A 19,460-nucleotide genomic window follows, 5' to 3' on the forward strand; every position below is an offset into this window, starting at 1 on the left:
CGGTAGGCACCTTGGACTTTGTAGCTTCTGGAACTGTGAGAAATAAATGTTGTTTAAGCCACAAATCTATGGTATTTGTTACAGCAGCCAGAGTAGACCAAGACAGAGTATTTGCTGATAAAGCGGTAATATGTTTTGTGGGAATTTCTGTACCCATGTTTCATCTTAAAATTAAATATTAAAAAGAATTTAACAAAACAAAAACAAAAACCTTTCCAGATCCCTTACCTGTGCCTTGGCCAATTTCTTTTCCAGAAGGTCCCGTTCCCTCTCTGTTTGCTGGAGACGTTTATTAAGTTCCACTATATCTCCCTTTAGTGATGCCAGGGCTGCCGAATGGAGCTGTGGTGACAGAAAGGAGGAGATTATTGTAGTAAAGATGCATTTCCTTCCCTTCATTCCCGCAACTACTAGCATAACCAAATAAAAAGCCTATCATCCAAAAAGCAACACTTTTGAGAATGAAGGTAAGTGTTACCTTACCTTCATTACCTTCTTGCAGACAACAAACATAAATCAGGTGTGCTATCAGCAAGCTGGGTTATATGGTCACCCATTAAATATTGTGTGTGGGCCATGGGACCTAATTTTGGATGGTATAATCAGGCCAGAGAACAAAACTTCTCTTTCCAATGGCTTTCCCCAAGTTACTCAGTGAGGATGAGCATGACAGCTGAAGTGGAGCTGCCTGACTCTTATCATGAGATGCAAGAAAATGCAGAACCACATTAATTTTCACCTTCAGAAAATACGAAAGCTGAATAGGGCAATTTGGTTTTTTGGAATCCAGTCATCTAAATTGCTGCATGTATGACAGCCAGACAGGGACTGAGTATTAAGGAAAAAAAAAAAAAAAAAAAAAAAAAAGCAGCAGAGCTCATTTTTTAGATGGTCTCCTTGTACAGTTGACCCATTTATTTTCTTGTTGGTTCTTCCCTCCTCTTTGCCTCCCCACTTCCCCCGAGAGGCTGTACTGGCCAGATGCTTCTTATGTGCTAGCAGGCCCTCTTTCAGGAGCATCACCAGAACTCTGACAAATGATGCTGTGAAAAGACAAATGAAGGGTCAACTGAGGTATCTTTCCCCAGCCATTTCTCTGGTTAACTTAAGTAGAAAGAATGTTCTTCAACAGATTAATAGGAGGCCCCACGTACATACAGAATCTCAATCTGTTCAACTTTCAAGTTCTAAAGACTGGACTTTGGCTGCACACATACCTACCACACGTGTGCCTTCTGTGACTTTTCAGGCTGACGGATGGAACTTTTTTTTTTTGAGACGGAGTCTCGCTCTGTCACCCAGGCTGGAGTGCAGTGGCCGGATCTCAGCTCACTGCAAGCTCCGCCTCCCGGGTTTACGCCATTCTCCTGCCTCAGCCTCCCGAGTAGCTGGGACTACAGGCGCCCGCCACCTCGCCCGGCTAGTTTTTTTTTTTTTTTTTTGTATTTTTTAGTAGAGATGGGGTTTCACCGGGTTAGCCAGGATGGTCTCGATCTCCTGACCTCGTGATCCGCCCGTCTCGGCCTCCCAAAGTGCTGGGATTACAGGCTTGAGCCACCGCGCCCCGCCGGATGGAACTATTTTTAAGACCCGTTCAACACACTGGTCCCAAAGCAACACCCTGAAACCTCCTTTGAAACCTTGAAACTTTCCATTCCAGGTGGAGCTCAGACTATCCCCTCGCTGAATTTCATACTACATTTGGGTGAACAACTGGAATCAGAACAAACCATCCCCTGGCTTTATAGGCTTTTTGTAGTCTTTGCCAAGAAGAAGTTCAAGTAAGAAGTGAGCAAATACATTTGATCTTTAAAGACGGACACAGGACAACGGTACATAACTCAACTTTGAAGATTCTCATTTGAGGCTTAGAAAAATGTGCTTTTCTGCAACCTGCACTCCACACACAGCATGTTGGCTGACAGGCTTTGGGGTGAGGGTGGGGTGGGTGGTGAGTGAGGGAGAAGCAGATACAAGGTAGAGTGTGGGGTTTCAAAGCAGTTGTTTTTGTTAGACTCTAATAGCAGTAAATGTGACTTCACTTAATTGCATTGGAGCAGCAAACCAACAGATCAATAGCTGATTTGAAACCAGGAATGCTTAAAATTAAAAAAAGAAAATGTCAAGCAATCTGGTAGTATTTGTCTTCTGATGTACGGCTAGGGCGGCTTGGAAAAGGTCACTGTGGGTTTCAGATACAACGTTTTGTGTGAAGACTTCTCAGTACAAATACCACAGTGTTCCCATTGTATAATCTCTTTGAGATTGGTTTGTTTGGTGGAGAGGGAACAAATTCACTCTCTTTGATGGTTGGTTGCCCCCTCAGCCTCTGAACTGTCAGTCTGAGGATTTTCCTTCAGCATCTGACACTGTGGCATGTTACACTATTATACCAACTCTTGAGAGAGGATTTGCCACCTCACCTCCGGTGAGAAGGATAAAATACGTGAGAGCTGACATGTTCTTTAAGAAATTGAGGAGTGGGGATAAGGATCCCAGCTCTGTGAGCCTAAACTTGCTTCCTTCCTCGTTATATCTCCCCTCCTACTTCTGGGGAAAAGGGCTGCTTGGAGGGGTTAGGGGAAGCCCGGAGGGAAAAGCAGAGAGAATGCTGCATGCTCCCCCACAGACTCGATAAGCTGGGCCAGATGGAGACACACAGAGTACTTACTTCCATCACAGACTTGGAAGAGGGGTCCAGGATGGGTCACTGTCATGGGGGAGAGCACCAGGCTTGGAGTGATAATACCTTCTGGCCTACCAGCTCTCCAGATTTCCAGGAAGAGCTGTCAGATGCCCACTGGGGGCAGGTCCCTTCACTTCTCTGGATGGAAGGTGCCTATGTATGAGGTGAGAATAGATTCCTTGAAAATCTCATGAATGCAATGGACCCTTCTACCAGGGCAGAGATGAGTTTGGGATGCATGCATATTTTCCACCCAGTTATGGTGATGACACACTCTGGAATCTATCTATGGGCCCCTCAATAAGAAACATCTGGACTCGATGTCAGCTCTGTGACCCCACATCAGTTTCAGAGACTGTCTCATGCGTCATCATCACAGATGTCTGAGTGGGGAAAAGAACCTTGGTACGATGTCCCCCACTTCACAATTGCAGGTGAGGATCTGGAATCCAGAGTCTGACTCGCTTACTCAAGGTCTCATGGTCAGCTGAGCACCAGGGCCAAGGCCACAGCACTCTTTTCTGGCTCCGTGGTGTTGTACGTGACAGAAGTCTTCAGTTTTTTACTTGGATGAAAATGTTACTTAACATATCTTCTATGATTACAAAAGTTCTAAAACTGTGACAGAAAAATAAACCAGAAAGAGCATTCTCATATTTTAGTGATGGGCTTTGGGTGGTTTTAAGCTGTTTTTTGTTTGGGTACTTTTTGTTTAATGAGCATTTTTTCCTAAAAGAAGTTATGTTTGTATTAAAGACAAGATAAAATAAAGTGACTGCTTTCTGGACATGCAAGCTGTAGCGTAAATATTGTACAGGGTTATTTTGCTTCCTTGCTGCAGTCTGTCTCTCCACCAGCTCTTCTGATAGAAGGAAAAACTGTAACAATGAGGTAGAAGAAAACATGTCTCTTACTGTTACTGACAATTACTCAGCAGAGGCTACAACTAGAGAGAGCAGAAGATGGAGTGGGAGAAGTTACCAACCAGCCACAAGCCACATTGCCTAGAATCGGCTGACAGACCACTCCCTGACCTCCTGGATTGAGTAGGAGAGGAGAGGAGTGGACTTCCCACCACAAGTTTGAGTGCTGGACACTCAATCTCTGTGTGTTTGAGTTCAGCGGCACTCCCTGTCCCACTGCATCACCAACTCAAGTCATCAAAAGCTGACGTAACCTCCCTTCTTTTGGGGTTTCACCACTCTCTGGCAGAGTGCGTGGCATCCCTGAAATTCAAAAGCTAGAGTGTTTGTGAGTGATGCTACACGAGGGAATTTGTGTAGCTGTGTGTCGGCAAGCACGAAAAACTTAGTTTAGAGGTCCTTCTAGGCAGTTAAAACTTTTTTACTGAAATATAATATTTACACATATTTATGGGGTACATGTGATATTTTGATGCATGCATACAATGTGTAATGATCAAATCAGGATATTTAAAATATTCATCACCACAAACATTTTTCATTTCTTTGTGCTAGGAACATTTCAAATTTCTTCTAGCTGTTCTGAAATAGACATTATTGCCAGCTATAGTCACCCTACTGTGCTACCAAACACCCAGAGTTATTTCTTCTAACAGCATGTTTGTACCCATTAACCAACCTCTCTCTTCCTCCCTCCCCCACTATCCTCATGTTCTTCCCCACCTCTAGTATCTATCATTCTATTCTCTATCTCTGTGAGATCAACTTTTTTAGCACCCACCTGAGTAAGAACATGTGATATTTGTCTTCCTGTGCCTGGCTTATTTCACTTAATGACCTCCAGTTCTGTCCACATTGCTGCAGATGACAGGATTTCATTCTTTATTATGGCTGAATAATATTCCACTGTGCATATGTACCACACTCTCTATACCCATTCATCTGATGATGCGCACTTAGGCCGACTCCGTATCTTGGCTATTGTAAACTGTGCTACAATAAACATGGGGATACAGGTGTTCCTGTAATAAGCTGATTTTCTTTCCTTTGAACAAATACCCAAGTAGTGGAATTGGATCATATGGTAGTTCTATTTTTAGGGTTTTTTTTAGGAACCTCCACACTGTTTTCCATAATGGTTGTCTTAATTTACATTCCCACCAACAGTATATAAGAGTGCCTCCGGGTAATTTTTAAAAGGACTGACAGCAGGTTTAAATCTTGGAAAGATAAATGTACTAAAGCAACCAAAATTGTCAAGTATGTATAAATGGGAAATTATATTTATGCCCATTTTTGGGATCCCTTTAATCACATTCTGGTTTCTCAAATGGCCTCTAACTTGAGTGAGAGATTCAGAAATACGAACTACGAAGTATGATGAAAAGAAAATGTTCCATGAACCAAAGAGAAAGAAAATACATGCTGTTTGAAGTCTGTGCTAGTGTCTTCCTCAACACATATTTCTCTTCATCCTCAGGAGTCAGATGCTGATTTTTAGCTGGCCATATTGCTAATCAGCTAAAACATCCCAGTTCCCATCCTTCAGTGCAGTTGGAGCTAGGTATAGCCATGTGACAAAGTTCTGGCCAGCGCGATGTAAGCAGAAATACTGTGCGAGAGATATGGGAAAATCTTTTTGAGAGGCCACACCCTTTTTCCTTTCGTCCATCCTTGCTGTTTCCTATCTTATGTGATGGATGGAGCTATAGCAGCCATCCTGTGCTACAAAGCTGAGATTCTAGGGAACAGAAAGGTACCTGAGTCCCTAGCAACTTTGTGGAGCCACCCTACCAGCTTTGGACTGCCTAACCCCAGACTTCTGTTACAGAGCTGCAAGAAATAAACCTCTGTTGTACAAAGTGCTGTAAGTTGAGAGTTTCTGCCAAATGAAGCTGATCTCATCCTAATTCACAGAATCAGATAAACCTGGGTTCAAATCTTATATATACCACTTGTTGGTGGACTATCCTTGCATAATTTAATCCCTTTTGTTGTAGGGCTGTGTCAAGACAAATGATGACATCCAGAAAGCTACTAGCATGGTGGTTGGAACCAGGTAAGCACTCAACAAACAGGTTTGTTTGAAGTCAACAACCTTCTCAGGCAGACCAAGCCCCATCAGAGGTGCTAGGGACACTCAGACTAGGAAAACAGTCCTGTCCTGGAGAAGCATATCGCCTGGTGGATAGCACAGGACTAAGAAGCCAATAGCTGTGTTGCCAGATTCTGCTGAAATCCTAAGGCTTAAGGAGATGACAGCCAGGGCTCTTAGTTCTCTGTGAAATTTTAACATGAGGCCTAAACGAGGTTGGATAGGACCCTGGCACTTCGTATACAAATCTGGATCTAGTGCATGAAGGATATAGATCCATACATTCCTCACATTTCTGGAGATAAAATGCCCTAATTCCCTAGGCTGTTTTGAGCCCTGCTTCACATTCATTTTACCGTGTGTATCCAAACGAAACTAAACCACCTGGACATTTGGCTGCAAGCTAACTGTCAAAATGGTTATTTTTGGATAAAACATAACTTGAGTAAAATAATTTCACTGTTCAACTGACTGTAAGGACAAGCCCTCTTAGCCTCTGAGAGGAAAGGTGTGCGGCCCCGCCGGGCCCAGGTGAGAAGTGAGCAGTGCCCTCATGACAGACTCTCCCAGGGGTTTCTTCTCTGCTAAGTGGATAGATGTCTACTCCGTTACATATCTGCTGTGTGACAAAAGGCTTCACACTTCATAAGGTGTCCTTGAACTCTGCAGTCCACTGACTCTGATGAGAGCCCCTCCAGGAGTGTCACTGTGTATTTCTGGTTATTAGGTGCATCTGCATTTTGCTACCCCTGGCAATAAACACAGCAGACAAGCCTGCACTACCCAGTGCACAACGGCACTCTCCAGGCACCATCTCTCCTGACCTTCATCACACCAGGACTCTGTGGCCTAAGGACAAGCTACGCTTCCCGATTTGCTGAGGGGCAGCTGTTTTTCCCATGAAACACAGTTGGTAAAAGGAATACAGGATTTGAATAAAATGTGGGGAGCCTAGATTCATTTTTCTGGGACTTCAGTCTGCGCTTTGAACGGCACTGTCTTCAAAGGGCCCAAAGGCTTCTGCAGCCACAGCTGAGGCAGAGGAATGAGTTCATCCCCACAGGCCCTATCTAGATACAACGCTGCTGAGGCACCTCATGCTGCTGAGGGCTGGGCCAGTTTTCCCGGCTTTGTTGGGAAATGAGTTCATCTGGGGTAAACTGTGCTTGTCCTCTCTTTCTCCTTAACTTGGTCTGGCTACTTGAGGTGCTCGTTTAACACTCACTGCCAGCGTGCCTCTATTGCCTTCCCACTGAGTAATGACAGGAGTTACAGTGGCCCCCCCACTTAATGGAGGGAGATCTGCTCCAAGACCCACAGTGGACGCCTGAAACCTCAGTTAGTACTGAACTCTATATACACTATGTTTTTTCCTATACATACAAAGCTATGATAAAGGTTAATTCATAGTCAGAGATTCACAATAATAGAACCGACCAATTATTAACAACATGCCAGCATTGCTGCTCTTATGCTTCGGGCCATTAGGATGTAAAATAAGGATGACTTGAACACAAGCACTGTGATGCCATGGCATTTGATGTGATAACCCAGCTGGCCAATGAGTGGCGAGCACAAACAGTGCAGATATGCTGGACAAAGGAAGGAGCCTTTCCCCAGGTCGAACAAAGCAGCCCAGCATGCAAATGCATCAGGCTACTCATGACAGCACGCAATTCCAAACCTGCCAATTGTTTATTTTTGGAATTTTCCACTTAATATTTTCAGACTGCAGTTGACTGCAAGTAACTGACACCATGGGTACAGGGGGACTACTGTACTATTCTGTCTTTCTGGCTGAGCCACTTGCTTTCCAGATACAAAATATGCACAATTTTTGCTTATGTTTCAGTGATGACAGTGGGTAGTGCCAACTTCTCTCATCCAGTGACCTCTTCATCAAAGGGGAAGAAATGAGAACTCAATTTCACTGAACACATATTTTTGGCAGGTTCCACACTGCATGCTTCATACACTTTACCTGTTCCATAAGCTGCAGAGGAAAGGCAGTATCAAATCCCAATGCCAAAATCTGGGAATATTGTTGAGAATTCCAGGCTACCGGGCAGTAATCATGAAAGTAATAATATTAATAGTTACTGTTTGCTGAAAACTTATGGACATCAGGGGCTTTGGCTAGGCACATTACATGCCATATCTTATGTAACCATCACCACAATGCTGTGAGATAGATGTTATTATCCCCTCCTGGCAAACAAGGAAACCAAGGCACAGAAGAGAGGTAGAGAATCAGTCCAAGAAAACTAATAAATACTAGGTTGGTGCAAAAGTAATTGCAATGGCAAAAACCGCAATTACTTTTGCACCAACCTAATAGTACAGGAGATAATAATACACGAGGACTCTATGCTCAAATCTTCTCCACTATGTGCATCGCTGGCACCTCCAACTCAACATGCCATGGCTCTCCCTTGCCCGAGGGATGCGTAAACCTGCTTGTGTCCATGTATGTGGGTGTGTGTGTTGGAGGGGGCAGCGTGGGTGTGGGACAGAGGTGAGGTGTGTGCACAGGCAGGGCTGGAGACATGGGAGAAGCAGGGTCGGGGTTTTCGTGATGGCAGCACCCATGTGATTTTCGGTGGGAGCAGGGGGGTGGCAGGGCAAATCCTCCAATGTTGTGATGAAGCTTGGGGATCAGCTTGGTATAAATTTGGGTGATTCTCTTTGTCCTTTCTGTGCTTTTTCATCCTCTGTAGAAGGGTTTGTATCGGATTATCTCTAAGATTCTTCTGGTTTTAAACTTGTAAGCGTGCATGTCTGACATGTTCACCTGTCCAGGCACCTGAGTTCTGGGCTATGGGCTTTGCATATTTTATTTGCCCACTGGTCCCAGAAAGAATCTGCTGAAGCTCAAACATTTAAGGAAGCTTCACTCCATACAGAACTGTTCAGCCAAGATTTTTTCCCTAAAAATGGAATGAGTTCTCATAATCACACATCGTCTTCCCACTGGCAAGGGAATTTGAGAACATCTAGTCCAATTCCTTCATTGTCGAGAAATGAAACTAAGACTCAGAGAGATTCAAGGTTCATCAAATTCAGATTTCCTGGTTCCCTGTCCAGAGGCTACCTCTCTCCCAATGGCAATCCAAGAGCTCGTGGGTAGTCAATAATATGTGTATGTCCCAGCTATCCTTGGAGACAGCAAGAAACATCTGCATATGAAAAAGCAGCCTCGTTCAGCTTCCCCTCCAAGACTCCACACCCAGGTGTTCTAATTTGGATAAAGAACAAAATGCGTGGCAAAAGAGTAGTGTTCCCTGCTAGATGGACACCACCAGGGCTGTTCGGTGACTTCTAGGACTGCAACATTCCTCTTTACTGCTGGAATTCCAGCTAGGGACACCTGCTATGTAATATTTCAAGAAATGCTGCTCATAGCCTTGAAAGTTAAAACTCATTAAATATAATCTACAAGAGGTCTCACTGCATGCAAATCACTTGTGTGTGCCCTAGATCAACTATCACTTGTGTGTGCCCTAGATCAACTAAGAAAGCAGCAGTTTTTCATCTTTCATTTTAGCTGACAATTTCATTGAGAGGTCAGTGACCCCTGAATTATTTCTTAAACCTCAGCCGAAATTGAGTTGCTCAAAACAGCATTCAAAGGCTCCTTCAATATGGCAGCACTGGGAGACCATTTATATGAGAAAGATTAACCCTACCCAAGGATGGCTGATATAGGGAACAGCGCCAGATCACAAAGCTGGCCCAGGTACTCACTGTGAAAGCTGTCATACTGGTCCCCAGGACCCACTTAAAGTCACACCTTCCCTTCTTCAAATAAATGGTTAGGAAATGGCTCCCAAGGCAGGGAGGTGTCTGAGACTGACAATCAGCTTTGAAGATGACCCTCAATCCCATCCCATCTGTAAACATATGCTCCTCTGAAAATAAGTCCCATCATAGTTTTTACTGGCTAACACAACTGCTTGCTATGTGCTAGATTGCTATACTCAGCACATAACATGCATTTTCTCAACTATTCTTCACATAGCTTTATGAGATGGGTACTGCTGTTATCTCCAATTTAACGAGGTAGGAATTGAGACTTAGAGGTTAAGTAACTTGTCAAGCTAGTAAGTAACAGAGCTAGAATGAAAGCCCAGGTCTTTCTAACCCCAGGGTCTTGTTCATAACTACCATGTCCCATGCTTTGCAACAGAGTATCATAGCACTTCTGAGATCCTTGCAAATACCCATGAAACTGTTGAGAAGAAAAGATCTCAGAGGGTTATTCTGTTAAGAGAGGAAAGCAGAATTAGCACAATTAGCATGGGGGATAGAGAGGTATTCATTCTTTAAAACTTTAAACATTTTGAGAAACAGAAGACCATTCAGCTGGTATCACACCCAGGAAGAAATCAGTGAAAAATCAATCTCCAGCTATTTCCACATTCTATGTGGGAAAGTTAAAGAGGACATAATTGTAATAGAGGTAAAAAAAAAAAAAGCCCTTACAGGCCAGGCACGGTGGCTCAAGCCTGTAATCCCAGCACTTTGGGAGGCCGAGACGGGTGGATCACGAGGTCAGGAGATCGAGACCATCCTGGCTAACATGGTGAAACCCCGTCTCTACTAAAAAAATACAAAAAAAAAAATTAGCCGGGCGAGGTGGCGGGCGCCTGTAGTCCCAGCTACTCGGGAGGCTGAGGCAGGGGAATGGCGTAAACCCTGGAGGCGGAGCTTGCAGTGAGCTGAGATCCGGCCACTGCACTCCAGCCTGGGCGACAGAGCGAGACTCCGTCTCAAAAAAAAAAAAAAAAGCCCTTACAAACACCTAACTTTGCTGCTTAAAGAGTACAGAGAAGGAAAGGTTATTACGTTCAACTGTTGGGATCTTTAAAAATTAAAAATCTAAATAGAAGGATATTTTATATACCTTGTAAAAATTTCCTATACAAATATTGTAAGACAATAGTAGCTATAAAAAATAAGTTAGTATTTTCCACTAAAAAATCCCAACTTGTAGTAATATTTGTTTTCAAGGGAAATGAAAATTATGTGGTTATACAAGGGTTTTTGGAAAGAAACACAGACAAAATAAAGACACTGCACTAAGCTGGCTGCACCAACTTAAATTTCAAGGTGGGTTGAATCCTAATGACACATCATAAAGGAGATGAAGATGTAACAATTAAATCCAGCTAATCAGAGGACATGAATATTTCAGTGCATGCTAAATACTGATGTGATCCCCCAGGCGGAAACTCCCACAGAGAATTCTATGAACAAGAATAAAAGGGTTTTCTGACACGGTCTGCATTGTTCATACATTTTTATATTGATCCAATTTAGCAGGTATTGAATTCCCCATTCTAGAGAAACCAAGTACCTTTAATGGTGAAACAGTCAATAAACTCCACAGATCAGGAAAGGCCAAAGTATTTTTACAGCAATGGTTGAAGTGCTTTGAAGAGACCCTAGATTTTAATGGATTAAGGACAATACTTTTTGATTGGGAAAGCAAATGGAGGTTTAGATTTATGTGTGTGTGTGTGTCTACATATACCCATACACACATATACATACAATTACCAACATATACACATACAGAGTATATATAAAACTCAAGGCACATGCTTCCAGACTTTTAAAGTATAAGAGTTAGCCAAGATGTCAGGTATTTAGATATTCAATACAATTATTTTTAAATGCATTCCCATCTTTCAAAAGATACTTTAATATGCATTATTTCATTTAAAGAAAATCAGTTTTAAAATGCTTGATGCCACGGCATGCTCCGTTTCAGGGAAGGCCTAGGCGGGCCGTGGCTTGTCTTGCCTCACCACAGGGCTGCTGACGGATGGGCCATTTACCGCTTGCTGGTACATCTAATCCAAAGCACCAGGAGAGGACAGAGGAGACACATTTCAAATCTGCTTCGTGTTCCCTCTCTGATGGGGCCCTGCTAACTGCTTCAGAGAACAGTGTGTTTAGATAGTAGGAAAGGCTTTTAGGTCTGATTCTTCTTTCCTTTCCAAATCACTCTAACCCAGCCAACAGTAGTCCCAACTCAGATCACTTTGTTCCCAGAAAATGAAGAAAATGAGAAAGAGATTAGGTAGAAAGAAAACAACATGGAAAAACAGTTTCATGGTTAAGGACACAGGCTTTGTCAAAATGCAAAAACAAAATACCCTGGACTTCAGTATTAGTTCAGCCTTGGGTAACTCATTCAACTTTTTTTTTTTTTTTTTTTTTTTTTTTTTTTTTTTTTTTTTTTTTTTTTGAGACGGAGTCTTGCTCTGTCGCCCAGGCTGGAGTGCAGTGGCCGGATCTCAGCTCACTGCAGGCTCCGCCTCCCGGGTTTACGCCATTCTCCTGCCTCAGCCTCCCAAGTAGCTGGGACTACAGGCGCCCGCCAACTCGCCCGGCTAGTTTTTTGTATTTTTTAGTAGAGACGGGGTTTCGCCGTGTTAGCTAGGTTGGTCTCGATCTCCTGTCCTCGCGATCCACCCGTCTCGGCCTCCCAAAGTGCTGGGATTACAGGCTTGAGCCACCGCGCCCGGCCTCATTCAACTTTTCTAAGCCTCAGTCTACTCATCTTTAAAATGGGAACTGGCCGGGCGCGGTGGCTCAAGCCTGTAATCCCAGCACTTTGGGAGGCCGAGATGGGCGGATCACGAGGTCAGGAGATCGAGACCATCCTGGCTAACACGGTGAAATCCCATCTCTACTAAAAAATACAAAAAAAAAACTAGCCAGGCGAGGTGGCGGGGGCCTGTAGTCCCAGCTACTCGGGAGGCTGAGGCAGGAGAATGGCGTAAACCTGGGAGGCGGAGCTTGCAGTCAGCTGAGATCTGGCCACTGCACTCCAGCTTGGGCCACAGAGCGAAACTCCGTCTCAAAAAATAAAATAAAATAAATAAAATAAAATAAAATAAAATAAAATAAAATGGGAACAACACCCACTCATTCTAGTTGAGATGATTAGATGAAATATTCCAGGCAAATCACTTAACCACAACGTCAGCTGGCAGAGTGTTAGCCACAAGGATCATTGTAATCTTTTTTTTTTTTTTCCCCTTCCCTGAGACACAGTCTGACTCTGTCACTCAGGTTAGAATGCAGTGGCAAGAACACGATTCACTGCAGCCTTGACCTCCCAGGCTCAAGTCATCTTCCCGCCTCAGCCTCTCCAGTAGTTGGGACCACAGTCGGGCACCACCATGTCCAACGAATTTTGTTGTTGTTATTGTAGAGACGGGGTATCACCATGTTGCCCGGGCTGGACTCAAACTCCTGGGCTCAAGTGATTCACCCACCTCAGCCTCCCAAAGTGCTAGGATTACAAGCTAGAGCCACTGTGCCTTGGTCCACTGCCACCTTACTGACCACAATTATCATATGCCACCATTTCTGCCCACTAAAAAGTGTCAAAATAAAATCAGGCTTTGAAAACAGTGGTACGTTACTCTCCTATCTCTTTTTCACAAGTCCTGATTAAGCAATCAGAACAATTCAACACATTGGAGCCTAGATCACATTAATCAGAGTAATCTAGACTCTGCCTTTCAACATGTGTAATTGAATCAGCTGCTCCCTGCACCCAGGCTGGGCCAGGAGGTAAGTTGGCAAACACATTCATCCTAAACAGCCTGGAAACTGGAGTAGCCTCGTGCCCACTTTGTACCCTCCGCCTCCTGTGTCCTCGTATCATTCAGGTAAGAAACAGTTGAGAACCAAGCGGGACATACATAATGACCCCAAAATCAATTTCCATAAACACACAGCTCAATAGTACAAAAGAGAGGACCAAAGAAGTTACTGTAAGCAAGGACACACACAGATGACAAAGGTCATCTATTCATGATAGAAAATCAAAAATAATAAGTTTTTGAATAAATTGTGTGGCAGGCATAGAATACTAAGTTGTCACCAAAACAGAGAAATATATAATTAACTTGGCAATCATTATTTCCCACGTGTATGACTCATTTCCTAAGCTCTTTCATGTTGGTTTCCAATTGTCCCCCACAGACCACCCATTCTCCCCCATCCACTTTCTCTTTCTTCCTTTTTTTCATAATCCTTACTATGACCTGACATCATATCCTAACATTTTTTGTTGTTGTTGACTCACTGCCTCCATAAAATTATGAGTTCCAAGAAGGCAGGGATGTCAAGAGGCTGGGGAAATAGCTCATGAACAAGATGAACTGTGCCTGGCACATGGCAGAATTTCATGCACTATTTGCTGAATGGGTAAAGTTAGCAAATTAGAAAATACAGATAAAAGAACATTATCCTTACCTCTTCCCACCACCACTATGAGATGATATCACCTGCAAATACCTGTCAGACATTTCTGTATGTGTAACACTTAAGATAGTTTATGCAAAACAATTTTTAATATAGTACTATTTTTGGCCACAATATCTAACTAGAAAGAAGTCCCAAAATACATGTACCAAAATGTTAACAGCATCCCCAGGTAATCTCTGTGTAGTGTGATTACAAATGGTTTTTTTCCTTAGGTTTATTGTATTTTTTCTATAATAAACACATATTGGTATTATACAATTTTTAAGTGTTTTCTTGACCCTATTTACAAAGTCTTATGAAGAATACAAATAGGTACTCCTTGCTCTCAACAAGCTCCCAGTGTATTCAGAGAGATAAACCAAGGATTTTCCAAATCTAGGAGTTGGAAAGATCATCAACTGTCCTCTTATCCAATAGTCTAGCCAGTGCCAGAATCCTGTCTACAGTGTTGCCTGCAGGTGCTCACTACGTCTATGTGATAAAAAGCTCGGCAACTCCTCAGACAGCCAAGCCTGCTCACTGTTGGATAGCTACTGGCATTTGCAAATTTTACCTTACATAGCAACTCTGAAATTGCCTCCTTGTAACTTGTGCCATTGGTCTAGTTCCATAAGTAGGATAAAATTAGCTCTCTTCTATACTCCAAACTCTCCAAGTAATTCACTCTATCAATAAGATCCTTCTTAAATCATCAAACCTCCAGAACAATCCTTGATCACCCAAGGGCCCCAGGATGTCAATTTTCCTTTTGGTAAATGGTAGGCAGGACCAGGCACAGTACTCCAGATGAATTCTGCCTAACACATTCTTACGGGCCGATCACGTTACAAGAGTTTTCATAGAATTCTCACAGTAAACCGAGATAGGTGCTACAATGACCTCATTTAGAAAACTGAGGCACAGTCAGTTTTTTAGTACTTGAAACCACAAACTTACAGGCTGAGCTGTCACATTTACGATGGGTATCCAGGGTCACACATTTTGAGATCACATATCTGGTGTGGGCTAAAGGAGAGAGCCTGAGGGCTCAAGACTGCAGACTTGGATGGTGCTCAGCACCAGATGGTTTATAGCAGTGCTGCTCAAATTGGAAAGGCCACTGGTACCAGAGGGAGTTTCTGTGGGATCCCCATGCTTGCTCTGACAGTGCCTGGCACCAGAGGGAGAAGAAGCTCCCCTCTATAGGTGAAGGGCAGCCTGAACTCTGTAGCCAAAAAGGCATTGTTCTATCCCAAAAGACCTTGTTCCTGCAAGTAAGTCATGAACCTACCAAAGCTGGTGCATCTCCTGCACCCCACCCCATCTGCCAGCACTAGCCTGGCCAGGGCTTGTGAGTGTTTTGCAATTCTTTGCCAAATCAAAGATGTCAGAACTGCAGACAAAAGCTACAACACAATGCAATTCATAACAGACCAGAATGAAACCTGGTGGTTTGAGTCTAGCTTGACAGCGTTCCAGCTCTTTTCCTGTAAGGAGCTGCTTCTCCCTCAAAAGCAGCCTGTTCTCCCACTTTGTCTCGAGAAACCACAACATACTAGTAATTAGGACAGGTATGGAACAACTCAGCATTATCTTAATATAAAAAGCCTCCCTGTTTCTTCCCCCTACCTACAAGAAACACTAACATTTCATCACATATTGTCTTGCCAGTTCTCTTACAAACTGACTTATTCCTTTTTTGTCCCCTTAATTTCATGGGCTAATTCTGAAATTAATAAAGTATGGCAGGGGTAGTGGCATTACTGCACATGGGATAGCTAAGGACAATGCAAGGTCTCCTACATCGGCACTCACCTCTACCCTTCTGCCATTACAGGGACTCTGTGACACCCTTGAAAGAGAAAGCAGCAGGAAAAATAAAGAGGAGGCCACTGTGATGGGCTAATAAAAGAAATGTTTCTTTGGGGTTTACATTTATTGGTTGTTTCTGACTTTCTCTAAATGGTAGGAGCCCCTAACCCAAGAGTACCGTCTTCCAACCTGTAACTGCCCAGTAAATCCATATTAGGTTCCAGATCTAATGGTAATAGAAACAGCTTGGTTGCTGAGGGAGGTAGGGAGCTTTTGGGTAATCACAAATAGCACACAGCTTCCTAGAGGTAAGGCTTCTTTCGTCATACATTTTTGGGAATGACATTGGTTTCTGCCCCCATCGCATATATTCATTTACAAACTAAATTTCTCCTGTGCTTATTAAGGGTGGGGGGAGCAGGCGGGGAGTGAGGGCTGCATATTTTCCCAAGCTCATGAAGCCCAGCCTAATCATTACTTCAAACATGCCACAGCAAAAAAAGAAGTGACATCTAATCCTTGATTTTCTTGTCATGTCTACCATTTCTCCACCTCCTTGTAGACATAGCACTAGGATGAAAACAGAAAAATTCCCTAAAGCTGCCTTATTTTGTTTCCTGAACGCAGAAAGGCAGTGAGCAAAGAAACTATGAAAGACTCCTAGGCTGTTTAGGAATGACACATTTCCAACCTAGATAAAAATATCAAAAGAAAGTCTAAGTCTGGCAGTGACTAGAAATACTGCCATTTTAACAATACAAAAACTAAAATTTACCCAAACTCTTAAAGCTAAGCCTTACTGCTAAAGAAGTTTACACTGACCATCATTAGGCATGGGACCAAGTACAGCGGTGGAGAAAGTGTTGAGTAAGCTTTTGCCTGATATTCAGATGGAGTGTCCTAAGAGTCCTGCATGAGCTACCCTGTGGGGTCAAAATTCCGAAATGCTAATCTTGGAACAGCATGGGTGATAATACAGTTTAAATGCAAGCATCACTCTGAGATGGATAAACAGGACTATAAGATCTGGAGACTCTGTGAGTCTTCCCATTATCCTCAATACAGGGCATCATCTATTTAAAAACAAAAACAAAAAAAACCCAAAGCTTAGTTTTGGGCTCTCAGAAAAGTATCACAAATTTGAAATGGGATGATTTAGCTCAGAGGTGAGGAGGACGGAGGCAAATTAGCACTAGCTGCCAAGCATGTGATGAACTCTTAGACTGCAGGGACTCACACCAGGGTATGCAGCAAGAGATAATGGGTTTACATTTCAGCATGAGAGATTCAGGCTTGCTCTAAATGTCTGTCCTGACAGTGAAGCTTGTTATGTCTTACAAGGTACAGCGATGGCTATGGAATTACTCTCCTGGAAAACCTTTCCAGACAGGGGCGAGTCTCATCTCTCTGGGATAATGTGGGTGCAGCCTGCCTGGGAGTTTGGTCGGCAGCCTCTTGAGATTCATTCCAGTCTGATGATTCTCTCATTTTACACCAATAGATGGGCTGGGGCAAAAAAGGTGAGTCAACACACACAGAACAATTATGGAGAGCATTTCTTTTCATGTGGAAAAGAAAAACAGTGGTTATTCCAAAGGAAGCACAGGAACCTCAAAGCTAGCTTTTTATTTTCTTAAATCCTGGCAATTGTGACTCATAACAGAGCAACATTTACAGAAGTGTGAAATTTGCACACTTCATTCCCTGATGTGCTTCAGCCTAAGCACTATGGCATTTACACACCTGCAGGGCAGAGGGTTACCCAGAAAAGTGACTTAAATAGAACTGGAAATTTATTTAAAGTGATTGATACATAAAGGAACAGCTTCCTCATCCCCAAAATAACAGGCTAGAGTGAAAAAGGGAAAGAGAATCACCACTTTAAATTTTAACTTCAACAGATTTAAACTCTTTAGACTTTCAAAACAATTTTTTTCTGGAGCAGAGAAACATGACCTGCAAAAACTACCTTCCCCTTTCAATAACCATCTTTATTTTATTTCTGAGACAGGGTCTCTCTGTCACCCAGGCTGGAGAGCAGTGGCGTCATCAAGGCTCACTACAGCCTTGACCTTACAGGCTCAAGTAATTCTCCCACCTCAGCTTCCCAAGTAGCAGAGAGTACAGGTGTGCGTCACTATGCCCAACTAACTTTTTGTAGAGTTAAGGTCTTGCTATGTTGCCCAGACTGGTCCTGAACTCCCAGGCTCAAGCAATCCTCCTATCACAACCTCTCAAAGTGCTGGGATTACAGGCATGACCACACCCAGTCAATAACCATTCTTAAAAGAAAACAGGCCGGGCGCGGTGGCTCAAGCCTGTAATCCCAGCACTTTGGGAGGCCGAGACGGGTGGATCACGAGGTCAGGAGATCGAGACCATCCTGGCTAACATGGTGAAACCCCGTTTCTACTAAAAAAAAAATACAAAAAACTAGCCGGGCGAGGTGGCGGGCGCCTGTAGTCCCAGCTACTCGGGAGGCTGAGGCAGGAGAATGGCATAAACCCGGGAGGCGGAGCTTGCAGTGAGCTGAGATCCGGCCACTGCACTCCAGCCTGGGTGACAGAGCGAGACTCCGTCTCAAAAAAAAAAAAAAAAAAAAGAAACCAAAAATTACTCAAAAATTGCCTGCAGTCTCAGGATTTTAAACATTAACAACGGAACCTACCTCAGTTCGGATATCACATTTTGGGAGGCAACAGTTTTATGCCCGTGAAGAAAAAGTACAAACATAGCAAATCATTTCCTAGGGAAACACACAGCCTTTGAGTATCCTTATAAAGCAACAAAGTTATGCTGGATTTTCTTATATACCTAGTGCAATATTAAACCGGGGCATGTCACAACAAGCCTATTTGGAGCTTTATATACACTGTACATGCTTGTGGAAACATGGCAACTAGAGAGCCATAAAGAATTCATAACTTACATGTGGAATATTAAAGTTTTGATGAAAATGTGCCCTTTTCCAGATAAATGCCAGATGTTAACAGTACCTTCATATCCATTCAGACTAGTGCTTTAACATGATTCAGTTCTTTGAAACCTTCTGAAAAAATATACTTGCATTTCTTTCCTCCATTACATTTATGGAGAAAGATTTTCACGTACTTTTTAGTAAAAACTTGACTAAGAAAAGATTAGCTGTGCTGCATAAGCTAAATGATTTCCATAGAAATACATTATTAGAGTATACAAAAGGATAAATCTATGCTATGAAAGAATAATACAAAGCAGGCTCTTTCTATGGTGAGTTCAAATTCCAGAATATACCACAGGCACAAAACCCTTGTGGTTTACAGAATTCTGAATCTCGAAGTTTGAATAGTGGGTGCAGGCCATAGCAACTATGCTTTTTCTCCATGTCTGTTTTTTTAATTAAGCCCTCCTAGTGGGTGGGGTTGGGGGGAAAACAGGGGCAACAGATCTGAGGCAGGCAGCAGAGAACGGGGCGGGGATAACAGACTAGTCCACAAGGCTAATTCTATTTTACCCCTAAAGTCTATAAAGCAAAGACCCTCTAAATTCAGGCTTGACCAGTAGCAAGCAATAGCTTACGCAGGCATCAGCCTCCATGATATCCACCAACTCTCTTGCAGGCATCCCACAGACACAATCAGTGGATGTAAAGATTGTGTTAGCTAAGTAAACAGCTTTAAGAAAAGCCCTCTGTGCC

At 43.1% G+C, this 19,460-nt stretch overlaps 1 protein-coding gene across 5 annotated transcripts in view; it reads right to left on the minus strand.

Moving 5' to 3' along the window:
- Positions 1-19,460, minus strand: part of MCC (MCC regulator of WNT signaling pathway) — a 486,531-nt gene that overhangs the window by 125,582 nt on the left and 341,489 nt on the right. For 4 of the 5 annotated variants that reach the window (XM_030928032.1, XM_010375821.2, XM_030928033.1 and 1 more), the window contains one exon: positions 229-342. In XM_030928032.1, the coding sequence (XP_030783892.1) occupies positions 229-342 (114 nt within the window). Of the gene's footprint in view, positions 1-228; positions 343-2,671; positions 2,717-19,460 lie in introns of those variants that run through there. The other variant, XM_010375822.2, reaches the window with a different exon arrangement.

Source organism: Rhinopithecus roxellana, chromosome 3 (assembly GCF_007565055.1).
Source record: "Rhinopithecus roxellana isolate Shanxi Qingling chromosome 3, ASM756505v1, whole genome shotgun sequence".
NCBI lineage: Eukaryota > Metazoa > Chordata > Mammalia > Primates > Cercopithecidae > Rhinopithecus > Rhinopithecus roxellana.